The 24,296-nt window shown below is 34.7% G+C and overlaps 3 protein-coding genes across 5 annotated transcripts; 2 read left to right on the top strand and 1 right to left on the bottom strand.

Annotated features, from left to right (window-relative positions):
• Positions 1-2,009: 2,009 nt before the first annotated feature.
• LOC117614450 (tetrapyrrole-binding protein, chloroplastic) lies at positions 2,010-3,142 on the top strand. Its single transcript, XM_034343266.1, has one exon. The coding sequence runs from the start codon at positions 2,237-2,239 to the stop codon at positions 3,026-3,028; it is 792 nt and encodes a 263-aa protein (XP_034199157.1). The 5' UTR covers positions 2,010-2,236; the 3' UTR covers positions 3,029-3,142.
• A 2,548-nt stretch (positions 3,143-5,690) lies between these two features.
• LOC117616494 lies at positions 5,691-14,612 on the bottom strand. 3 transcript variants are annotated; one of them, XM_034345829.1, is made up of 12 exons: positions 14,297-14,612; positions 13,421-13,497; positions 13,181-13,256; positions 13,021-13,093; positions 12,846-12,897; positions 12,418-12,479; positions 11,092-11,155; positions 9,509-9,566; positions 9,309-9,395; positions 7,807-7,900; positions 6,790-6,893; positions 5,691-6,146 (listed from the first exon to the last, which is right to left on the bottom strand). In XM_034345829.1, the coding sequence occupies exons 1-11, from the start codon at positions 14,383-14,385 to the stop codon at positions 6,801-6,803; spliced, it is 825 nt and encodes a 274-aa protein (XP_034201720.1). In that variant the 5' UTR covers positions 14,386-14,612; the 3' UTR covers positions 5,691-6,146; positions 6,790-6,800. The 3 variants fall into 3 exon arrangements, with proteins under 3 accessions (XP_034201720.1, XP_034201721.1, XP_034201719.1); XM_034345830.1 differs by lacking the exon at positions 5,691-6,146 and adding an exon at positions 6,175-6,557 and having other exon boundaries at positions 14,297-14,606; XM_034345828.1 differs by lacking the exon at positions 5,691-6,146 and having other exon boundaries at positions 6,529-6,893; positions 14,297-14,606.
• Positions 14,613-15,996: 1,384 nt separating this feature from the next.
• LOC117615523 lies at positions 15,997-16,631 on the top strand. Its single transcript, XM_034344622.1, has one exon. It carries the CDS (start codon positions 16,062-16,064, stop codon positions 16,440-16,442), a length of 381 nt encoding a protein of 126 aa, XP_034200513.1. The 5' UTR covers positions 15,997-16,061; the 3' UTR covers positions 16,443-16,631.
• The last annotated feature ends 7,665 nt before the right edge of the window (positions 16,632-24,296 follow it).

Below are 24,296 nucleotides of genomic sequence, written 5' to 3'. Positions count from 1 at the left end.
CAATGAAATCAAAGGTACATGAATTAAACAAAACAAAAAAATACAATGAAATCAAAGGCAAGTAAACTAAGACATTAAAGGCAAAAAAACTATTTTAATGGTTTCCATCATTTAACCAATCCGTGTTGCTAGGTCCATCGTCACGAAAAAGACTTCGTCTCATAACATCCCTTCGTTCTAGCTTCCAAAATTGTTTTGTTTCAGGGGACATATGGCTTGTATCCATAGCCATGGTTTCCCGATCTTTTTTTTCAATGTTTTGTTCGCGTACATACTCCCTTTCTTTGCGTACATACTCCCTTTCTTTTGTATATTCTACTTGAACTGCCATATCGTGCTCTTGTTGTTTCAAGTCCATTTCAATTCTCATGGCTTGGTGCTTTGAAAGTTCCTCCAAAAATTGAGATGCATTCTTTCTAGAATTACTCCCTCTCTTCGCCTTCGCCGCCTTCCTCCCAATAGGCCTTGGAATATTTTCAATGGGTGAGTCTTGACTCATCGGGGAATCCATAGGTGAATCCGATGCCGGAGTCTCATGAAGTGGAGTCTCGTTCAAGACTACCGTCGGACCGGTTGGAATAATTTGGAATCTTTTACAAGTCTTCACCACCTCCCAACAATGGGTATGGTTGAAACTTTTTTTCCCTTGGCCGGTAGCACCAAACCACATTTGTGCTTGTATAATCTATAAAAAAAAAATGAAATGGAAATGCAAGAGAATTTTTCAAATATTGGCAATGCAACATGTACAAAAAAAAACTAATGGAAATTAAAGAATTAATAAAAAAATGCAACATGTATTAAAAAAAAATAGAGACATATTAACAAAATATATAAATTGCAAGAAACATTTAAATAAAAATTAATATGACATAGAAATTAATAGAAGAAAAATGACAAATAATTTACCTCACTGCTAAGATTTTCTCCGCTTCGATGGTTGTCAATCGCTTTTGCTAAAGCATTTCTCCATTTCCCCAACTCTTTATTAAGAACTTTCCACCTACTGGATAATGCCATTTCTGTACGTGTAGAACCAATTGCCTTTTCACAAAATGCTTGATGAATTTTTTTCCACATATGAGAAAATTTAATCTCATTGCCCGTTACTGGACAATGACTAACTTGGACCCAAGCCTCACACAAGCTAACATCTTCCATCATGCTCCATGCCCCTCCATTTTCATTAGAAGAACTCATAATATGCTAGAAAAAAATTACAACTTCAAAGTGAAAAAATATTGAATAGAAAGTGAATAAATTTTGAGGAGAAAGTGAACAATAGTAGAAGGAGAAGAAAATATATGAGGATTTGGTGTTAAAAGTGAAGAGTATTGGTTGGTATTTATACACAAAAAATTCTGTAATTTTTGTGCATTTTTTTAAAAAAATTTTGATTTTTTTTCAATTTTTTTGGCAGAAAAATTGGTTGCCGTCGGATTGAAGGAAAAATTCCAATCGGAGCGACCAGAGGCCGCCACGTGTCAAAGAGCCGTTGGCGGCACTGTAGCGCTGAGTTGAAATTTTTTTTAACGTTGGCGCGTGCAATGCACGCGCCAATGGTAAAAAAAAATTCAAATCTTCAGGGCTGACGCCATGCTGGCGTCAGCTATTTTGTCCCGGACTTCGGGGCCGAGCTCGGGCCGATTTCGCCTTCGGACCTGCCCGTTTTGGTGGCCCCCACACACGCCCGGGCTGGACCTGTGCTGCTGGACTCCATTTTTTGCCCCAAACCCCCCCCAACCCGAGTAGCCCAGCACTGCTGGAAGTGCTCTAATAAATAAGCCAAGGGATATCTGTTGGAGTGTTCATTTTTGTCTTGGCAGACCCAAAAAGGACAAAACAAAAACTTCATATTTGTCTTCTTGCCATTGTGCCACTTGGTTATTTTCTAGGGGCCCCAATCAATGTGTAACTAAAAAGTGAATTTCATATACACATTGATTTTATTTATATATATATTACATGTGCATACGAGGATCAAGCCTCACCCACATCTAGCCAATCAAACTTCTCACTTCTATTGCTCCTCATCACCTCTCCAATTCCCTCTTCACTCATTTCTTATCTATCAAACTCAAAACTCACCAACACAACACATCTCTCCATTTCTCTAAGCCCATCTCCTCCCTTACCCTTTGGCCCTCCTAACTTCTACTTCTCCTCCTCCTCCTCCTTCACCACCACCACACACACAACTCTCTCTCTCTCTCTCTCTCTCTCTCTCTCTCTCTCTATGGCAACCAATTCTTTCCAATCCATATACCACAATCACCACTCACTCCTCAACCACCACCACATAGAGATTGTTCCTTCAACCCTCTCCTCCACTCTCTTTCTCAAACCCACCACCACAAACACCCCAAACACCATAAGCACTTCTTCTCTCTCCTCCACCAAAACCTTCTCAATCTCACCCACCACTTCACTCTCCACACCCTCCTCCACCCAAGCCATCTCCTTTGACCTCCTACAGCAGCACCTCTCCACCCAGAACTTCCGCGAAGCGGACGAAGAAACCCGCCGCCTCCTCATCGTCCTGGCCGGAGAACAAGCCCAGAAGCGAGGCTACGTCTTCTTCTCCGAGGCCCAGTTCATCTCAGAAGCCGACCTCAAGGCCATTGACGACCTCTGGAGGCAGCACAGCAACAACAAATTTGGGTACAGCGTCCAGAGAAAAATATATGGCAAAGTGAGCAATGACTTCACCAAATTCTTCATTAAGGTTGGGTGGATGAAGAAGCTGGACACAGAAGTTGAGCAATACAACTACAGAGCCTTCCCCAATGAGTTCATCTGGGAGCTCAACGAGGACACACCAGAAGGCCATCTGCCATTGACGAATGCTTTGAGAGGAACCCAGCTGCTCAAAAGCATTTTAGAACATCCAGCTTTCAAGCCCACAGAGGAAGAGCTGCTTCAGGCCAAGGCTGCAGGTGAAGACATGGGCAATGGAGTTACAGGGTTGAAAGGGTTCATGGATGGCTCCAAAAGCAAAAGAGTGCTCAAATCAGACTATAGCTTTTGAATTTGAAATATGATCAATTTGAATGTTCTGGAACTTACCCAGTATCAATATTTGCACAGGAAATTAAAATGACATTTGGGGTTTTTGTAACAATTAATTAATGTGCTTGGTTCATGATTGCTTCTACTTTTTTCTTTTTTTTTAAATTCTTAACATTTGTGTGTGAAATGATATAGTAATATTTTGTTATTTTCACTTAGTCATGGACTATGACGGGAAAAATCAAACAAGGATAAATTAAAATTAAAATTTAATTTTAGTCACACAAAAAAGTTTTTTTTTTAAAAGGTCAAAAAAATTTCATAAAAAATAAAAAATATCTAAATTTTCAAACTTTTACATGCAAATATAAAAGATTCCTTAATAAATTCAAAAATAAATAAGAGCAATTTTATCAATTCTTATTTTTTTTTTAAAAAAATTTCATTGATAAAAATAGCAAAACAGTAATTTCACACATGTTTCTCCTGCAAAAGGCATGATTTAAGTGAAAATATTATTGTTTATATAAAATATGAATGAGCAGCAGATGCAGAGCAGAAGACTTTGTGAAATGTGCCCAATGGAAAGCAAACTGCAAATGAGTAGAACTTTACAGAGCGTTTCATTTTGGCGTTTTGAAACGATGGAGAAGACACATCAAAATCAGACCATGCCCTTCTCTGTCTTTCTCGTTGTCGTTTTGTGATATTTTTATATTGGCCTTGTAAAGTCACTTTTATATTTTCTTTATACCTTTAAAGTTATAAATATAATTTTTACTCAGAGAAGATGTAAATCTAAAAATGTATAATTGATTTTGCTCACTTTTGTCTATCTTTTTTTTTTTTTTTTATGTAGCCATCTGCCAGGGATACAAAAAAAGATGCACATGTGCATACACCTCCCCATTACAGGTGAGTCTGATCACAAATAATGTATATTTAACATACATTATACAACCTCCCACTAAAGATGTTCTAAATGGGAAGCTGGGATGGGAAAATGCTACTTTTGCTTTTCAGTATATATATATATATCTGTGTGTGTGTGCGCGCGCGCCATATTTAAAGAAACATATGTGGCATAGAATTTTATTATTTTTTCTATTAGAAAAATTTTAGGAGAAGATTGGCTACTCTCATCACCAGCACTAGGGCATATCTACAACTTCAAGCTTGAATGACTTATGCGTGGCACCCAACTGCCACTGGTATGAATTTATGTAGAAAATTACAGATTGCACACCAATGAGGATTGCTAACAACGGAACTTGAACACTGATATGGCTAAACACAATGCAAAAACTTTACCAACTAAACTAACCCTTGATTGTGTGTGGCATAGAAATTAATTACAAAGGAGCATTACAATTTACAAAAAGACTTGAACATTATAAGGAAGGAGAAGTATTTATTATCGACCGACCGTCCACCAAATGGGGTGGGTCTGAATTAATTTACAAGGGCACAGACATATGGCATTGGTGTCACACTATCTACACATAGATTTTGCCTTTTTGGTATCGACCAGTGCTCACAATGCATGACATTAGATTTTTCTTTATTTATAATTGCTTTTTATTTTATCTTTATATGTACAAACTTTTGTTGGAAATGAACTCTTATTTCTTTTTTATTTATTTAAATATTTTATTCTAATATAGACTATTATTTTATGTATTTTTCCATTTATAATGAAATAATGGTATTTTGAAATTATTTTCTTTCTTTTTTAGTACAAGAATAATCTAAAGATAGGGACTTTCTTACACATACTAATTAAGGTGTTATGAAGGATTTGAACATGAGACCACAACTCTACAAGTCAAGGCTATTTTTCACGTTGGCTTTGAAATATATATATATATATATATTTTCTTTAAATGACAACAACTCGGGGTTATTTGAAAATTTAATCATAAAGGCCTTTTGTTTGGAACTCTCGTGACACCTTGACAGTGTGTGTGTGTGGAAAAATTATCATCCCCTTCCTAAATATGACAAATAAAACAAAATAAAAAACAAAGGCCTTTTGTTTTATATACAAAAAATTATATATCAAAATTACCCCAATGACAAATCAATATTCAGATGCCTTTAAAAAAAACAAAATTAAGATATCCTACACAATAAAATTAGAGATAATTACACAAACAACTCATGAGGTTTAACGGATTTTAACAAATCTCTCTCCACTTTTAAAACCCACCCAAAAATAAAAACCCTGACGTAACCCCTTTAGAAGAAAATTTAGGTCATAGAATATAACGTAATGTAGAGACAAATCTAGAGGCATGCGTTGTGAACACGGTATAAATAAAGCAAAATCTGTGTATGATGGTGTGAGTGACACGGTGACACTAATGCCATATGTCTGTCCTTTTGTAAATTACTTTAAAATATTACATGCATGTTGTTCCAATTATACTCCTAAAGGGTACACACACTTGGGCTTATTATTCCTACATGCTTAATTATTATTTTTCCTTCGAAATGAAGAGTCTAATTGGAACTACAAGCAAACAATATCTAAGACTTTAAGGGTACTTTGGTACTTTCATACTTTTTTTTAAAAACTTTTTATGACGTTCATTTTTTACCTTGGTGAACTTAATAACAAAATGTAAGCTTTCAGTCAACTAATTTAGCAAAAAATTGTTAACCAATTCAGATTAAAAATGTCTAAACCATTAGAAACTACACTCAAACGTAAATTACAAGACCAATAATACAATTTAGCCACATTTTTTTAATCAAATATCCCTCCAAATCTCGTCAAATCCGAAGAGCCTAGTACCTTGATGTGTTTACCCTCTGACAAACTAATATTATACATTTTCGCCCAAAAAAATATATACATACACTGCATGCTAAACAAATATGATCCGTGACGAACACCTAGGAGGCATAGAACGCAAGGGCTCATGCCCCTCATTCTCTGAGGCCATTACAGCAGAGCCACCGCTTGCTTGCGCTCAAATCAAATACGTTAAAATGAGCTAATCTTGCCATTGTAAAACTTGGGGCAAAATGGATTTTGATTTTCCAACTTGGACAAACCAGGCCAAGTGGAATTAGAAATGAAACTTGCATACAAGATACATAATCCCCACAATTCATGCCTGTGATGGGAAATCCTGCATATAAAAGAGATAATAAGGCTAAATTCATAATTTGCTTGTTCTTCATTTTCTTTGAAACAAAGGATATATTTCTTTGAAGTCAAGAAATTTAGTTGGGAGCAAATTTAAATCAAAGATTAGGAACAATGAAAGGGATAGAAGAAGTGGTACAACTTGCCCACCAACCCAAAATAATAAAGAAAAAGAAATTGATAGAGGTGGCGAGAACACATATGATCAAGAAAAAGAATGATTGATAATGTTCTGTAATGTAAAACAATTGCATATTACATTCTGCAGTTGGGTGCCATTTATCAAAAGCTAATGCAAAAGTAAACTAACTGGGAAAAGCAGCTAACAAGAGGTTCTTTGTCTCATTCATCATGAAAGATTGTGATATCTGAACTGTTCGAACTTCAAATAATTCTATGTATTGTTACAAAAAATTTCATAAATATATATATATATATAGCTTCACAGTATTACATTAGCTCTGACAATCACATGGGCTTTATAGGTGCTTCAAGCCCTTCTGAACTCTCACAATATACAGATATCCGTTACGAAATTATTTATTACAAGTCATGCAAGGTCTTTTCTAATACCTCAACAGACTTAATTTTCAAATAATACATGTATCGAAAGAAATTGAACTTACCAGATACTGCACTATGCACAAGGGCACAGTCTCCTGGTATGCTGATGTGAACCATAACAAGAAAGCATTGATTGTGTTTGAGTAAACAAGCATGCTCCAGGATTCTGAAAGTAATAAGCGATATTAATGCTAAACACAAATTCTTGCAATAAGATGTTTCTGGCTCCAATTGTTTCCTTTTAGCAAAACAGTAAGAACAATGATTGCATCTGAGCTATATAATGTTTAGATCATGGTTTTAAAATTGCTACACTAAATCTTCATAATATTTTGCAAAACTGGCAAGTGTGGCACCACAAAAAAATATAAAAGAAACAAATCCATCGAAGCCAGAGAAGTGCTGATTTATTATCAAGGAAGTATGTGGCACACAGGAATGGAGAGCCTGGCCTATCATATTCTTTAACTTTAAAGTAGTTAGTGTGCCACCAAAAGGAAAGAGATCACTCAAGTGCTGAATCATCATAGGACAGGCACATCTTCCATGGGCAATTTCATATTTAAATTAACTGCCAAAGTATGAGCTATCTCAGTTAGACTCATAAGATATGAGAAAAAGTACATTGCTCTATCAGCAATCTACATAGAATACACCGGACTTATAACACTTAAGTTAAGGCCTTATGTCATTATATGTCTATAAAGCCTCATTTCGGCAGCCAAGTAGGTAAGTCCATATGTGAGAACAGTGGTATATCAATAATCATTAAATCAACCTCCACAATATAGGTGTGGTACAAGATCCAAGGCAGTGCATAGGGCACTCAATAAAATTTACTACAAGACAACTAAGTAGAAGTTTTGCAATGCATGAACTTTGAAACTAAAATAATTACTAGCCAGAAAATGCCTATGTGGTAATAATAATCTCCAGTGACTGAAATTTCTTTGCAGAAATACAACAAATTCTTTAAAGACAGAATGATTGTGTCAAAGCTATTGCAGGAAATATGATTCTCTGTATACTAAAACACAATTCCAGAACACAGAAACTTTAATGCTGAAAACGAAGCATACCAAATCTTCAGGAGCATCATCAACAACTTCAGCAGGTTGGTCTGGACCAATACTTGCCAGGCAAGTTCCCTTGCAGCTCATATATTTCTGCATACTGTTCAAATATGGTACAACCATATGCAAAGAAATCTGGTTAACGTTTCCTAAAAGAAAAACTAAGGGAAACAAGAACTTTATTGAGAACACAAAAAAAAACAAAAAAAACAAAAAACAAAAAACAAAAAGAGATAGACATGCAGTCCAGCAGAACACCTAAACTACAAACAAAGACTAGCAAACCAACCAACAAAGCAAAAACTCCCACAAATTACCATTTTGGATGCCAACACTAAAAAGAAACTACCAGAAATGTTTAGACACTAATATCCATGATGCCTGAAATCTAATTCTATCCCAATGAATCAATATAAGTGCCATTTAAAATGTTACATGGAAAATAATGAAATTAAAAAAAGAAGTTAAAAGTAAGTCAAAAGCCTGTATAAAATATTTTGTTATTGGGTCTGGAGACAGTTAGAGGGAGAGGAAAGTAAAATGTGGATGAAAGAACATACTTCAGTCAAGAAAACCAAGTACAAGAATGCTAGATTAAATAACCCGATCCACACACATGATATATACGGAGCCATCCTCAAGCAGGTGCGGACTGTGCACCCACACAGGGACCAAGCATGGGCTCCAGTGGATATTGGGATTACACAATTCTCATAAATTAAGTAGTTGTATTTGTGTAGGAAGGAATTCCACAAGTCAACAGGAACAAACAAGTCTATTCCATGGTAAAACTCAACGAATGAAGTAGGAAATATGTATTTGTCCAATCAGTACAGCACCTAAATATGAGCTTGAAATAATGGGTCCCACACCCTTATAATTGGACTTTGGACGAACTTCTGAAATATGGATTTAAACTCAATAATAATTTGGGCATTTTTACCACAAAAAATTAGGCTTCTTGAAATTGAAATTTTTGCTAAATCTTCAGTCACTTGAGCTGTGTGGTTATTTTTATAAAATAAAAAAATAAAAAGCAAAAAGCATACTAATTAAACCTTTTTTTTTTTATAAGGAGCATACTAATTAAACTTAAGTATTTAAAAATAAACTCGTTGGGTATACTAGATGGAATAATTATGCATCTATCGAAACCAAATTTAGAAGGAAAAAAAAGAAAAAGTTAAACCTCTTTACTACAAACATATTTACGTTTTTTTTTTCTTTTTTCAAATTAATAGTTCCACACTTCTCTATTTACAGAGAGATACAGCACAATTTTTTTTTCAATATCATGGTGATACAGGAAAAGAACCGACCACAATTTGAATATGCATGCCTTTTATTTTCACTATAAAAGGGCCATGTTTTTAGTTTTTGTATGGTGCCCCATAAACCCCAGGACCACCCCTACATGTCTGGGTGTAGGTGTGATGGCAATGTTTCAATTAAAAAAAATACAAGAATAATAAATTTTACAAAATTAAACTACCTGATGCTCAACTTACATGTCACACTGATTAAGTACCAAAAGCTTATTTGGAACACATGATTGTCCCTTTGACTTGCAAACTGAATCGCATGATTGACCTCGCCTGCCATCCACACCATAGCAAGTTCTTGTGAATCAGCTATGGTTGAGATTTTCTATAAATATATACATATATAAGTACATATAGATCAAGAAATAATTGTTGTGAAACCTCACCTTCCAACAAGAACATTAATGCCATTCAGTCTGGCTTCTAAAAATGTATAATTTGCACCTGTTAACGTATATTTTAAAAAGAACAAAATTAATCCTTTTAACTAGCTGTAAACTGCACCCAGTCAAAAAGATAGGTATTAATTTAATCAATAAATCACTATACCATATAAGAAAGTCTAGTGAGAGAGGTAAGAAAAAAACAATCGATATAGAACAACCATACTCCAATAGTCCAGTTCGAAATTAATGCAAGTATATAACAAAGAACCTTCTACCTAACAAAGTTTTATCAACCTATCATGCTAATGTGCTAAACGTTTGATATGGCACTGGCATTACTATATTCATAGCAAAAACAGTATAATGAAGCTTCAAATAGTGTGGAAAGAAAACCAAATTTAGTAATGAGGCTTCTAATAAGAATGTGTCTAATACCCGTGGGCAATTATGGGAAATCAGAAACCTACGAGGGATAATACTTACTACATTCTAGTTCACTTTGTTTGTATAAGTAATTTGTGGTATTGGTTTGCTCCTCTAAGATAGCAAGTAGGAACCTCCTTTTTCAGAAACCGTTAGTAGCTTGATTTTGAAGGTATGAGGTGCATGGAAATTCCTTGCTTTGTCTGATCCAAAATCAAAAAGGTTATGCAGCTGCTTGCCACCATGTGAAAGTCTTCTTCCCTAGTATGTTGCTAGGCTTCTCGAGGTTAGTCTAGGGGTCTACATCCCAGGCTACCCATTCTAATTTCATTATCTGTGTATCACTGTATCTTAGTAAGATTATATTCACTCTCGAGTAATTTTTCAGATCATCCTACATATTTAGGTTACTATAAGAATAACAAAAATTCTTTTTATAAGAAACAATTACTTTACCAACTAGCTCTTAGCCTAGTGGTACTTCTCCTCCGAATGTTGGACGAGGTAGATCCCAAGTTCAATTTCCACCCCTCTGTTGATATTTAAAAAAAGAAAAGGATACCAAAAGAAAGACAGACAAGTTCTCCATCAAAGGAAAGCTCCAACTAAAAACTAACAGCGGAAACATTACAAATATCTAAGCATCCATTGCCAATTTTAAAACAAAAATTCATGCTTTCAATGAAGGAAACAGTGTATTTTTAAATCCAAAAACAACTATAAAAATTTGATGGAAACTGCATCAACAATATCATAATTTGGGCCATGAGCTAGTTATCACTTAACACATAAGCAGATAAAGGAAACAAAGGTTACGCTAGTGTTGGAGGCAAGGTAACACAGATAAGGATAATATTAAGGGGGGATTACACAACTGAAAGGACCACAGCCCTTGCCACACAAAAAAGAAAAAAAGAAAAAAGATAGAAAATCAACAGAAACAAGTAATAGACATGGAAGCATATGGCATTGAAAGTTTATGTTCCCCCCTCTTCCAACTACCCGAAATAAATCAAAGAAATCCCCCAAACAATAAAAGCAAAAAAGGTCATAAACCTTCAAACATTTGTCCTCATTAAAATATGATTACCCACTATGGAAATTATAAACATTGTTAAAGAAGAGTACATCATAATATAATTGCCAAAGCTGGACCTTACCTGACGAATTTGATGGCAGAGAAAAACAGTGATGGAAATCACTAAGGTAAGCATTTTCGTGGACCTGAAACGTTCAAACTTACTCAGACAGTATGACAGGCATATTGCAATCATGTAAAATAAAATCAAAATTTTTTACTGTTGTGTAAGGTAGTTTAATGAAAACAAATGAGTCAAACTAAATAAGACATCTGGGGAAGTCCAGTGTTATTGTAGTTGCTCTTATTTATCATGTTTCAATACTGAAATGATTATTAGTGTGATTTATGTTTGGCTTGATATACTTGTTGCATCCCTTTTATACAAAGTTAAGTTTTTCATGTTATGAGAGCTCTGGTTGACTATTTCATCCTATATCCAAATACAGGCGACTCAACTTCAAGTAAGTTTTTCAGTTTTGCATGTGAAAGGCCCGTAGTTGATTCAATTTTTTGGGGAGGTTTAATAACAAATGATTGTTCCTATAAGCGTAATCTTTTGGGATCCACAGTTTCTCAATAATCCTAACTATACTACGAGTACTTCGACTGTAATCAAACACATATCCTGAAGTAGCCACCAGAGAAACCTATAACATAATAAGACTCACGAGATCACCCACTCCTTTCATATCTCAGAGGATTATTGGGGAAAGAAATTATTTTAATTAAAAATAAATATTCAATAAGTACAAAATTGCTTTAAAGTAAAGTATTAAACATTTCTTATCTTTTCCCTTATACCGTCTGAGAAACAATGCGGATCCTTCTAGTTTTTGTGAATATGACAACACAAACTAATAAATGACAAAACTTCTGAAGTTTAAAAAAGATCCCAATCTAATAAAAGTATGTGGATTTTTAAACTCAACGATCAGAACAAGTATGTGGATTTTAAAACTCAGTCACCTCTCTGAAATGAATTCTCATATCAAGTTTGATCACCAATTTCTGAACGAAGTATTGAGGAGACAGTAACAGAATGCCAGTAAAAAGATAAAATGATTGCTATATATTTCTTGACGAAATCTTTGTGATGAGCTTTATAACCTTAAAAGAAAACACAAAGAGAACCAGAATTTGTTCATCTATGGTTCAGTGCATCAGAGTAGCACATGGTATCATTGGTAATTTTTTGTGACATTATTCCTGTTATCAACGCTTCATGCATAGTCTAATCCATTATTTACGTGTGTACCAACATATTAGTTAGCATTCGATAAATAAGTTTGTGAAATTGTTCGCATAAAGAGGGAAACACTATCGATCGTCCATGAGTTGACAAAACCCAAAGGCCAAAAACCACCTCCAAGAAGAAGAACAATTACATCATATATGTATTGCTTACCACACTCTCAGAATTATGACGACACCTCCCAGCACAGAAATCAAAAACATTTGAATATTTCCCTGTCAAGAGAAAACCCTGAGCACACATTATCCCAAGATAAAATTATGTTCGGGGGTAAATATATTTCTTGATTGCCTCTGCAAGGGGCAAAAAAGAGGTTTCACAAGACTCATTCCATGCAATGGATAAAGGGGATAAATAGTCAAATCGGGACTTCTAATCTTCCAAAACCTAGTAGAAATAGCAGTTGAACAGTCATTTATCAATGCGCCCTAAAACTGTCAGACTCCTCATGCAAAGGTCATTTTGTGGATTTTTAAACTCAACAATCTCTGAAATGAGATCTAATGCAGCATCAGAGCAGCGAATGCTCAAGATTAGCCTCCGAGAAAAGATTCAAAACCTTCTACTATTTAAAATTGTACCTGCAGTAGCTGGTTTGGCAACCTTCACATTCATTACTTGTTCCTCTTTTATCTGCACAATAAAACCCACTAATACTGAAACTTACAACATTAAAAAGAGAACAGAAAAACACAAAGGAAATAATATAGACAATGGAAAATGGTAGTACAAAATTTGAAGAATTCAAGAAATTACCCGTGAGGGATTTAGACAGCATGAAACACAATATTCATAAGAATCACAACACTCTGAAACTACATTGCAACCACTGCAGACAATAGGGAGGCAGGAATGTTGTTAATTTGCTCAATCTTCTGATAAAGAATTTCAGAGTTCTACTTAGTGAAAAACTCACTGACAAGAGAATTTTTCTCCTTTTTCAGGGCAGCAGCGAGACTGTGGATTTAAAGACAGAGCGTCACAGACATGGCCTACAATGCAAATATAGATTATATAAATAAGGGGATTAAAACTAACGATGAAGTAAACAAAACATGATAAATTATCAGAAGATTTTTGATAAGTTATAAGCAAAAAAAAGGAAAAACATGAAAACTAATGGCACAAGAAGAAACTTAGAGAGGCGCAAGCTGACCATTATCATCAGATAGTAAGTATCTTCCTAGGACCGTATTTTTGCAAATGTGCCTCCCTTGAAATCCAACATCCTTCCTGTAAATTTGAAGGGAAAACGAACAAGTTGTAAATTGTAACAGTACAAGCATATCATCAACTAGGGAAGAGCCATAACAAAAATGTACAAAATATAGCACCAAACCACTGAGACACAAGCAATCCAAAAGAGCAATTGTGTTGTCAGATAAACCAAAGAATAAAGAGAAACACAATAACCCACAGTAACAAATAGCACATTGAATAGCAGTCTGGCACTATATGACCCAAAAAAACCATAAGAAATTTCCAATAGTAATGCATCCATATTCTTTTCAAATTCAGTTTTACAAGCAAAATTGTAATTAAACCACCTGGAATGCCAGGGTTAAAAAGAAAAAGGAAAAAGATAAGCAATTTAATCGTGTGATGATAAGGCATATTACAAATGCAAGCTGCCAACATGTTCACCTAAGTCTATCCATCTGGGATAAATCTAAAACTGCAGCGTCAGAGTTTGGAAACTTATAGTTATTGCATTGGACTAGCTACAAGACATTGTAACTTTGTCAAACTAACCTTACATTATTACATCCACATCAAATATTATGTTTTCTTCTTCAATGTGAGTTATTGGTAGATACTGTATTAAATAAATAAACAAACAAATAAAACCCATGCCCAGTACGACAAAGCCATCAAGATTCAAAATTCAGAAGAACATAAACAAGAACCCAAGCAGCATTACCACAAGATTCAACCTTTTGCCCCCATTTCCTCTGTTTTCTCAGCAACCAAAGAGACGAACCAAAATTATATTGAAAACAGAAAACAGAAAAATAAAAAATAAAAAATGTACCTGATGGCTGAGATTCTTGGTGAGAATTGAAGGATTAATAGGTGAAAGAATAGCAGGAATAAGTTTAATCTGGATATGGACATTTTCATCTTGGGCAAGGAATATGGAAGAATTTTTGGGCTCCTGTGGTTCTAAGAGATGCTATTGAGAATTGGGGCTGGGTTGAATCGAAGATCATCAGGGAGGAGAAAAGAAAACTTCGTCTATATAAAAAAGCACATTCAAATCGATTGCGTCTGTTTTCTTCCGATAAATTGGAGGCAGTGTATATAAAAACCCAACCTCCTCAAGGTTCATAAAAAATGTTAGAACTTCGACCAAAAAAATTAAAAAAAAAATGTTAGGACAGATGGTACGGTACACTTTAAAGCCGTGTACCCAATTTTTTACACTTTCAATTTTACTCTAATTTAAAAAAGGACCAAAATAAAAAAATTTAATAGAAAAAGACCTTCTATAATTTTATTTTTTTTGGTTGGAGCAAATACCATAAAATAGTAAAATAATCCGAAACTCAAATGTGAGAAGTAAGGACAATAGTGTAATCTTTAAAAAAGATTCGCGGCCTGAACTGAACACCGGAAAACAAAAGAAAAGAAGAATCTTGAACGCCTCTTCAATTGACCGCACTAAACAGCAGTCCAATGACTGAAAGCATAAACCTACAAGAGAAAAACAAAACAAAGAATCACAACGAAATTAGAGAAAAAATTACATTTGATAGAACTCAAAATAATTGATGAAAACAAAATCCTAGGTGATAAGCAATTAGATATCTACATGAATATAGTTAAACCTTCTATACTTGCTACAAATCGGATATGGGTAGGATTAGCCTTAGGCCTTCTATACTTGCTACAAATCGGATATGAATTTCTATACTTGCTACATTTTTCGTTTTGTTTGAAAAAGACCTTATGTACTTGCTAATAGCCTGAATCGATCAAATAAGAAAAGTCATTTGATTCGGTCTAATATTCAACAAATTATTGACAAATATTCATATCCAATTTGTTCAGCTAATGAATATCTGGTGTGATAATTTGATCTAATTTTAGTTAAATAGTGCAAATGTGAGGTTAATATATGTAGAATTTAGCTGATATAGAACTATGATCAAGTAGCCAACAAAGTCTAGTCAAGTGGAAAATGGTCTTGATTTGCAGAGGAGAGGTCTCAATTTTGAATCCCCACGACATTTAATTGTGTGTGTGTGAGAAATTCTCTATCACTTGTAGTTTTTTAAAATAAAATAAAAAACTATTATCAAGTAACTTGGATTAAATCAATGTACTAAGAACAATACAAGTCATCGCATTTCTTTGATTCAATCAATTATAGATTTTGACCTAAACTTCAGTTTAACATGAGACTATAATTTGCTACTTCATTCCTTAAATCTATTGTTTCATTATTACATTTCAAATTTATCTCTTGATTACAATCGCTTACGAAAATGATACTATTTTACTATATTAAGAAAACACTTCAAAATATTCAAAGTACAAGTCATTTAAAAAGAAACTAAGAAAAGATTTTAAAATATCATTTCATATTGATTAATAATTTATCTATTTATTATAATTATAATTGTCCATAATTTCATAATTTTAAAATATTAATACCATCTGCACTATTAAAGACTCAAAAGTTAATATATTACAACGGAGAGAAAACATAACCAAAACAAAGTCCATAAATCCCCATATTAACTATTAAGGAACCCATCTCTCTCTCTCTCTCTCTCTCTCTCTCTCTCTCTACAATGTCGACGAACCACCATGTCCTCCGCCTCGTCCTCTCCTGCCGCAAAATCACAGCGCAGGTGACGAGCCCCAGCAGCTCCTCAATCATAGCCATGGCCTCCTCCTCCGAGCAAGAGTTCGTCGCCCAGTACCGCGCCAAGCTCAACCGCTTCCCTCGCTCTCAGACCTTCTGGGACGCCAAGGTCGCCTTTCGCGTCGGCGAGAAGCTCGGCCTCCGCCTCCGGGATATCGGCGTCACCGGCGTAGAGATCGACGTCGGCGAAGAGCTATCGAGGCCCGTCCACCACCGCATTAGGCTATTGCCGCTCTTCGATTCCGTTAAACGAGCCGGCGTCGTCGTCAATGGCGCCGACGAGCTTGGGATCGGTCCACCTAGCTAGGTTTTGATTTAATCGATCCGAATAAACGGTGAAGATAGACAAGTGTAATTGGTTTCGGTGTGAGTGAGATACACGGAAAGAGTGACTCAGTTTTGATTCTTGTACGGCTTATAGAAATGAAATTAAAGGGATTTTGCTTGTAATGTAATTGAAATCAGAATTTTGTACACTTACCACCACTATATTATTCATTCTTTTTTCTCGTTAAGAAGAATTGTAATTTTTATAATCGATAAGAGAAATGAAATTAGTATGATTTCAAGCTGTATTTTATGTTGTTTTCAGAAATTATGGCTCGTTTGTTACACAGGAATGTCTTGGCATGGATTATGTTTAGAGACTGGCTTGACTTGGCTGGGTTTGGTGTATGTTTGAATTAGGACTAAATTTTTTTTATTTTTTTAAAAATATATATATGTATATATGTATTTGATAATATATATAATATATATGTATATATACATACATATATAATATATATATATATGTATATACATGTATATAAGTATATTATAATAATATTATATATTTTAATAATATAAATGTACATATATATTATAATAATATACATATATATATATATACGTATATATGGGTATAATACATATACATATATTTATATATATGTATGTATATTATAATATATAATATATATGGGTATGTTATAATAATAATAATGTACATGTATATACGTGTATATATGTATGTATATATACATATATATTATATATATATTATAAAATACATATGTATATATAATATATGTATATTATATATGTATAATATATGTATATATATTACATATTATAATATTCATATGTATATACATATATACATGTACATAATATATGTGTATATAGGTGTATCTGTATATTATAATATATACATGGGTATAATACATATATATATATATGTATATTATAATAGATAATATATATGGGTATGTTATAATAATAATATAGATATATATACGTGTATATATGTATATTATAATATATACATATAGTATAAATATATAATGTATATGTGTATATGTATATTATAATACATACGTGGGTATAATATATATGCACATATATACATGTATGTTATTATTATAATATTAATATGTATGTGTATGTGGGTATATTATAATAATAATATATATCTCTATGTATTTATATATTATATATACATGTATACATGTATGCTATTATCATAATATTAATATGTATGTGTATATGAGTATATTATAATAATATACGTGTATATATCTATGTATTTATATATATTATATATGTATATATGTGATTATATATATATATACATGTATATGTGTATATACATGTATATATGTACATTATAGTATATGTGTATGTAATAATAATAATAATAATAATAATAATAATAATAATAATAATAGTAATATATGTTATTAGTATTACAATATAATATATGCATCTTATACATTGGTGAACATAGGACTAGCTAATCCTCCCTTTTTACATGAGCTTAGTAGTCCCCTCCTAAGGAGGTGTTTTTGGTGGGCCCGGTATTAGCAATCTCATCTAAGACTAGAATTAAATGAAACAAACATGGTACTAAATTTAGTCCAAGCCAAGCCTGTGTACCAAACGACCCTTTAGTGTTCTCAAGAGATATTTTGCTTACACCATTTGAAAAATGAATCATAGCAGCAATAAAACAGAAACCAAGACATGGCTTGATAATAGACAATAGGGGTGGGCACGGTTCGGTTTGGATCGATTTTTGCCTCAAATTAGAACCGATCCGATACTATTCATGCGGTTTGGTTCGGTTAGGTTTTAATTAAAAAAATTCAAAAACCGTCCGGTTCGGTTTGAACCGGTTTCGGTCCGGTTCCGGTTCCGGTTCGGTTTTGAACCGGATTATAAAAATTATTTTTTTAAATTGTTTTGTAATACAATTCTCAACTGAAATATTATTTTTTTACTTGAAAATTAACAAATTATTCAATTTCATATAATTAATAAATATTAAAGTGAGAAAAAATAGATATTTTGACATTGAACTTGGATAAATATTAGGTTTTTTTAGTGAAATTAAAAATATAGCATTAAATATAAATATATATTGAAATTATATATTTTTTTAGTTTCACCGGTTCGGTTCGGCCCAGTTCGGTTTTTGAATACATGGAACCGGATCTGAATCCGGTCCAAACCGGTCCGGTTCGGTTTTTGACCGGTTTTTGACTTTTTGGTCAACTCGGTTTTTTTCCGGTTTGGTTCGGTGTGGTTCGGCTCGGATTTCCGGTTTGCCGGTTTGAGTGCCCACCCCTAATAGACAACCATGCAATTCAATCTGGAATTTTCAGCATGCCCCAAATTTGGCATTGGCTACTTTACTCACAATTTCAATTTATAACTCATAGATAGGGGTGGGGCGAGTGGGTATGGAAAGGTAGAGAGTTCTTCCATTAACTGTACAAAACTTTTCGGTAGACCAATTTTTCTTCCGTTAACCAACCATTAAATCCTTTAACCATTCGGTTGGTTAACCGTAATTTCGGATAAGATTGATTTAGTAGACCAGCAGTACCAATTAACAAATACCTATTAATCATATAATAAAAATACAAACATAACATAAGTTTATTAATAAATACTCCTAAATTATCCCAACTCACATCATGAAATGTCAAATAGTGGTGCCCAATTTTCCTGTTACCAAATGCCATGTGTCCACCTGTTTCTATGCTAGCTTCGTGACATGTGGCAAGCTACTTAACAACACTTAACTCTGTTAATTTCATTTATTTTTATTAAAATAACAACAAAAACCAAAAAGCGCAACCCCACACCATCCGCACATCCCCGACCTCTACCCAGCAACCTCATCCCAGCCACCCTCCCCACAACCAAAAGATCTTCTCTCCCCACCCTACACCAGAGACGGACCCACAGTGGGGTCAATGGGGTCAAACGACCCCATGGACTCCATGGAAGCAAGGTAGAAGGTGGATTTGAAATGGGGTATGACCCCATGAGAGAGAGGATTTGCAGACAAGAGGAAGAAGAAGATGAACAGGGCTCTGTTCTGTTTGAAAGAAGCTGGCCAAAACAGCGTCGTTTTGGCCCAGCTTCTAATTTTTTTTTTAAAAACAAACTGGCCAAAACGGCGTCGTTTTGGACCAGACGCGCGAATTTTTTTTTAAAACTCGCTGGCCAAAACGGCGTCGTTTTGGACCAGCGAATTTTTTTTAAAAACTCGCTGGCCAAAACGCCATCGTTTTGGACTAGCGAATTTTTTTTTAAAAGACCTGGCCAAAACGACGTCGTTTTGGTCCAGGTGTTATAAAAAAAAAAGCACAGATCAGATTCCCAGCTTCTTCCTCCCGAATTTTCATTCCAAAACACCTATTTTCTAAACCCTCAAACCTAAATCCCCAATCTCCACCCCCCACAAACCTTTAACCCTCTTCCCCACCAAGCCTTGAAGCCCCAAATCCTCCATTGTCAATGACCCCACGACACAAAATTCCTGGGTCCGTCCCTGCCCTACACCATCTCTCAAGTGAGGATATTTGTAAGGTTTGAGAATTGAGCCCCTCTTTGTCCCAAGAGCAGAAAGTTTTAGACTCTCCAACCTCTCCCACGCCACAACAGCATCACAGTCACAAAATCCAAAAGAACCCAAATTCAAAGAGAAAGAAAATCAAAATTAATTCCTATTAAAAAATCACTCATGCAGTCTAATACTTCTATCTCCTGGATTGTGCCTCAATTCTCATTCCCAAAAACCGATTGAAACCCCCATACTCTCAACACCAACCAAGCCGACTCGCACCCATGGTTGATGAATCCAGTTCAACCGATTTGCTCCCGCGAAACATCAAAGAATGGATTTTTAATTCTAAAATTTGGAATTTTGGGTTGGAATTTATTAAAGTTTATGTGAACGAGGGGTGGGGTAGTCCTTTCTTTGTCTCTATCTTGGTTGGCAAGTGGTAAGTAGGGGAAGGGAGTTGGGCTATGTTGGGGGGAGAGAGAGAGAGAGAGAGAGAGAGAGAGAGAGAGAGAGAGAGAGAGAGAGAGAGGCAATCTTGTGGTGGTGGGATTGGGCTGGATCGGCGAGGGCTTAAGTCGGAGTAGGGGAGGATAGGGATTGGCTGGGTAGGATGATGGGAGGTAGACTTAACAGCATTAACATGGTTAAAAGTGTTGTTAAGTGGTTTGCCACATGTCAAAAAGTTAGCAGAGAAACAGGGTGGCACAAGACATTTGGTAACATGAAAAATGGTCACCAAATAATGTTACAAACCAACATGAAACTATTTTAAAGTTCCAAAATGTCAAACACAGCAACAAAGTACAACATTCCATAAAAACATAGGCCAATCCTCAATACAACATCTTCAACAAAGTACTAGTTTGTGCCAACTTGCTTTGTCATTTGAGATAAAGTGTCCACTTCTACATGAAAGTTAGAAAAACATATATTTCATATGAATGCAATTGAGAACCAAACAAAATAAGAAAAATGAGAAGGTTTTACGTGTCTCAATGTTCTCCAAAGCGTCATAGAACTCAAATTCCTCCTTAGTGGGTTCTTTGTAAAAAGAGAATTCGTCGGCTTTCAACCAATCACTTGTGCAAACCAAGGCTTCCACCATTTTTGGAGTAAAAAAAGCACTAAAAGGATCTACAATTTGACCACCCAAACTAAAGGCAGATTATGAAGCCACGATAGAGATTGGAATGCCAAATACATCCTTAGAAATTTTGGATAGAACCGAAAACCTTTCACTATTCTTACTCTACCAGGACAACAATTCAAAATTTGGATTTTTAAGATTTTGAGATGGCTCTAAAAAATACTTATCCACTTCATTTCTTATCTCAACGACATCATGATCTTGTCTGAACTTTATAAATTTAGCTAATCTTTCCGCCTCAACATCATTTTCATCATTTACCACAATCGTATCCCCTAATGCAGCCAAATTGTCATCAACATAAGCTTAGGTAGCCAAAGGATCAGCCACTTTATACACTTTATATATGTGCATTAAAAAGTCTTTAACTCCTTTATGCAACTCATTAAGCTTGAAGGGATTGGAGTCTATATTGGAAAGGCTAAATAAGAGACACTTCATTTTGTATCAAGGATCAAGAACAATTGCAATAAGAAACATTTTGTTAATCTCATCAACCTTCCCCCAATACTTGTCAAACTTTATTTTCATTGGAGTTGCTATGGTCTTCATGAGAGAATCCTCACTTTTACAAAACTTTTACAATTGAACATAAATAGCACACATTTGACAGAAAACTTGGTGGGAAGTGACTATCTTTGACCCACTAAATTTCAAAGTGGCTTCGTAGTACAACTTCAAGAACTTGATCAAGACTTTAGCACAATGCCAATCATTTGAGGTAGGAGGCCCTACTCTTTTTTTAATTTTTTCAACATTTTCATCCATAAAGTAACCCACAAAGTGTGGGTCTCCATCATCCTCCAACTAGGGATGGCAAAAATCCCCGAGGGGACGGGTCCCCGACCCTAATGGGAGGAGATTTCGGGGCCAAATGGTTATCGGGTATGGGGATCCTCGAACTTAAAAAATTCCCGACGGGTATGGGGAGGGGATGGTATTGGCGTCCCCATCCCCGAATCCGACCCGAAAATATATATGTTTATATTTAAATAAATAAATATATAATTATAATATTTATGTTTAACCCTAATTTAACCTCTCTCTCCTAATTCTTCCTAATCTTTTCTAGAATTTCATATTGATGTGATTTTTGAATAGTTGAGTTGAACTTTATAGTTAATTTGGATGTGTTGAATGATAATTTAATATGAAACTTAATGTTAAAATATATGATAAATATTTTTTGTGCAAAAAAAATCGAGGATTCGGGGCGGGTATGGGGAATAGTCCTCCGACGGGAACGGGGACGGGGATTCCCCGAAACCTATTAAACGGGGATTGGTTCGGGGATGGGGGCGGGGATGGCGAGCGGGGACTGGGATGGTATTGTCATACCCGGCCTCTTCCCGGCCCGTTGCCATCCTACCTCCAACATCCTTTCAAAAGCCTTTTGATACTTCAATGCCCCTTCCAACAATAAATAAGTGGAAATCCACCTTGTACACACATCCAAGGGTAGAATGCCTTTGATATCAAGTTTCTCAAAGGAAACACACTTTCTCCAATTTGCCAATCTTGTGGCGGAAGAGTAGATGTACCTCACCGAATTACTAATAGCTATAATTGCGTTATCCAATTCCTTCATCCCTTAAAAAATAATTAAATTGAGAATATAGGCACAACATCGCACAAGCAAACAATCACTACCAAACATAAGTGTCTTCCAATTAGTCAACTTACCCTTCATGTAACTTATCATTTTATCATTATGAGTAGTATTATCATCCGTAATAGTAAACACCCTTTCTATACCCCAATCATTCAAAAAAGATTCCAAAAGCTTTCCAATGGTTTAACCCTTATGGTTTGTAATGACACAAAAACTTATAATCCTCTAATGCAAGTGCCAATGAACATCAATAAATGAGCCGTGACAACCATATAATTTATCGTTTAAAGAGATGTCTATGTGTCGGTGGTAATAGACACTCTATGTGATTGGTGACTTAACACACTCTTGATCTTACCCTTCTTTACTTGAAAGAGGTTCCACACATCTCTAGTAATTGTCCTACAAGATGGTGATTCAAACTTTAGTTGGACTTTTCGCATTAAATCTCTAAACCCCACATTCTCTACATGACTAAATGGAAGCTCATCATGAATAATCATCCATACACATACAAGTCTAGATATCTCCTTACTAAATGACCAACTCACTAGACTTCTACCATTTGCTTGCCAAATGATAGGACTTTTTGAGACTTGTTTTCTTTAAGTGGAGATGTTTTACAAGTAGTCTTTAAATGATACCATAATAAAGAAGTACCATTACGAGAGTCACATCTATAATCTAATTTAAAATACTTACATATGCACATGGAGACATCATCATCCATGCCATCTTCATTCTTCATCTCATCAAAATGGTCCCATGCATTTGATCGAATGACAACTTTTCTTTTTCCATTATTATTAGTTGATGGAAGTGGGGGAAGGTCAATATACACGGTTGGTAGAGAGGTTGGTGTAGTAGAATTTGGGTTTTATATAGGAAGATCACAATGACACGTGACCTGCCAATATAGATTCTGATATTATCTATATAATGTTATGATTTTGATATTAATCACACTTTGAATATCATCGCAGCATATGACATTCTGATTTTAATATTCATCACCCTTTAGTTGTTTAATATAATCTCATGGCAACATATTAATCATGCTTTGGTTCTTTAATATAATATGATATTATCTACTCAAAAATATATAATTTGATACTATAACACTTTGAATATCATGGCAGGGAAAAAAAGGATGAAAATCCAATATCCAAAAGCAAATGCTTAACAGCCACAATCAAACAAAAAAGAAAAAAAAAATAAACAACACAAAACATTGAATAATTTGGCAAATTTGGGGTTGAAGGTTGCTACCTTATGGCAAATTTGTGGGAGACAAGATGAGTTCAGAGTGAGATGAGAGAGATCGACTCCAATAGGTGTATGCGGCTAAATGGAGATGTGAGATAGAGAAATGAATTAAGTTACTTAGGGTAGTGGGATGTTCAAGTGTTACACAGCCTAATAGGGCATTCTTAAAAGCCACTAAAATGTTGACACATGTATATTAGTATTTAAATATAAGTTATCATTAATATGCCGTTCGGGATTTCTGTGGGTTTGAGATATTGTTAACTGTTCTTTAACCAAAGGTTTCGGTTCGGATAAG

The sequence above is a fragment of the Prunus dulcis genome, chromosome 1 (genome assembly GCF_902201215.1).
Source record: "Prunus dulcis chromosome 1, ALMONDv2, whole genome shotgun sequence".
NCBI lineage: Eukaryota > Viridiplantae > Streptophyta > Magnoliopsida > Rosales > Rosaceae > Prunus > Prunus dulcis.
This window is presented reverse-complemented; position numbering and strand designations above follow the sequence as displayed.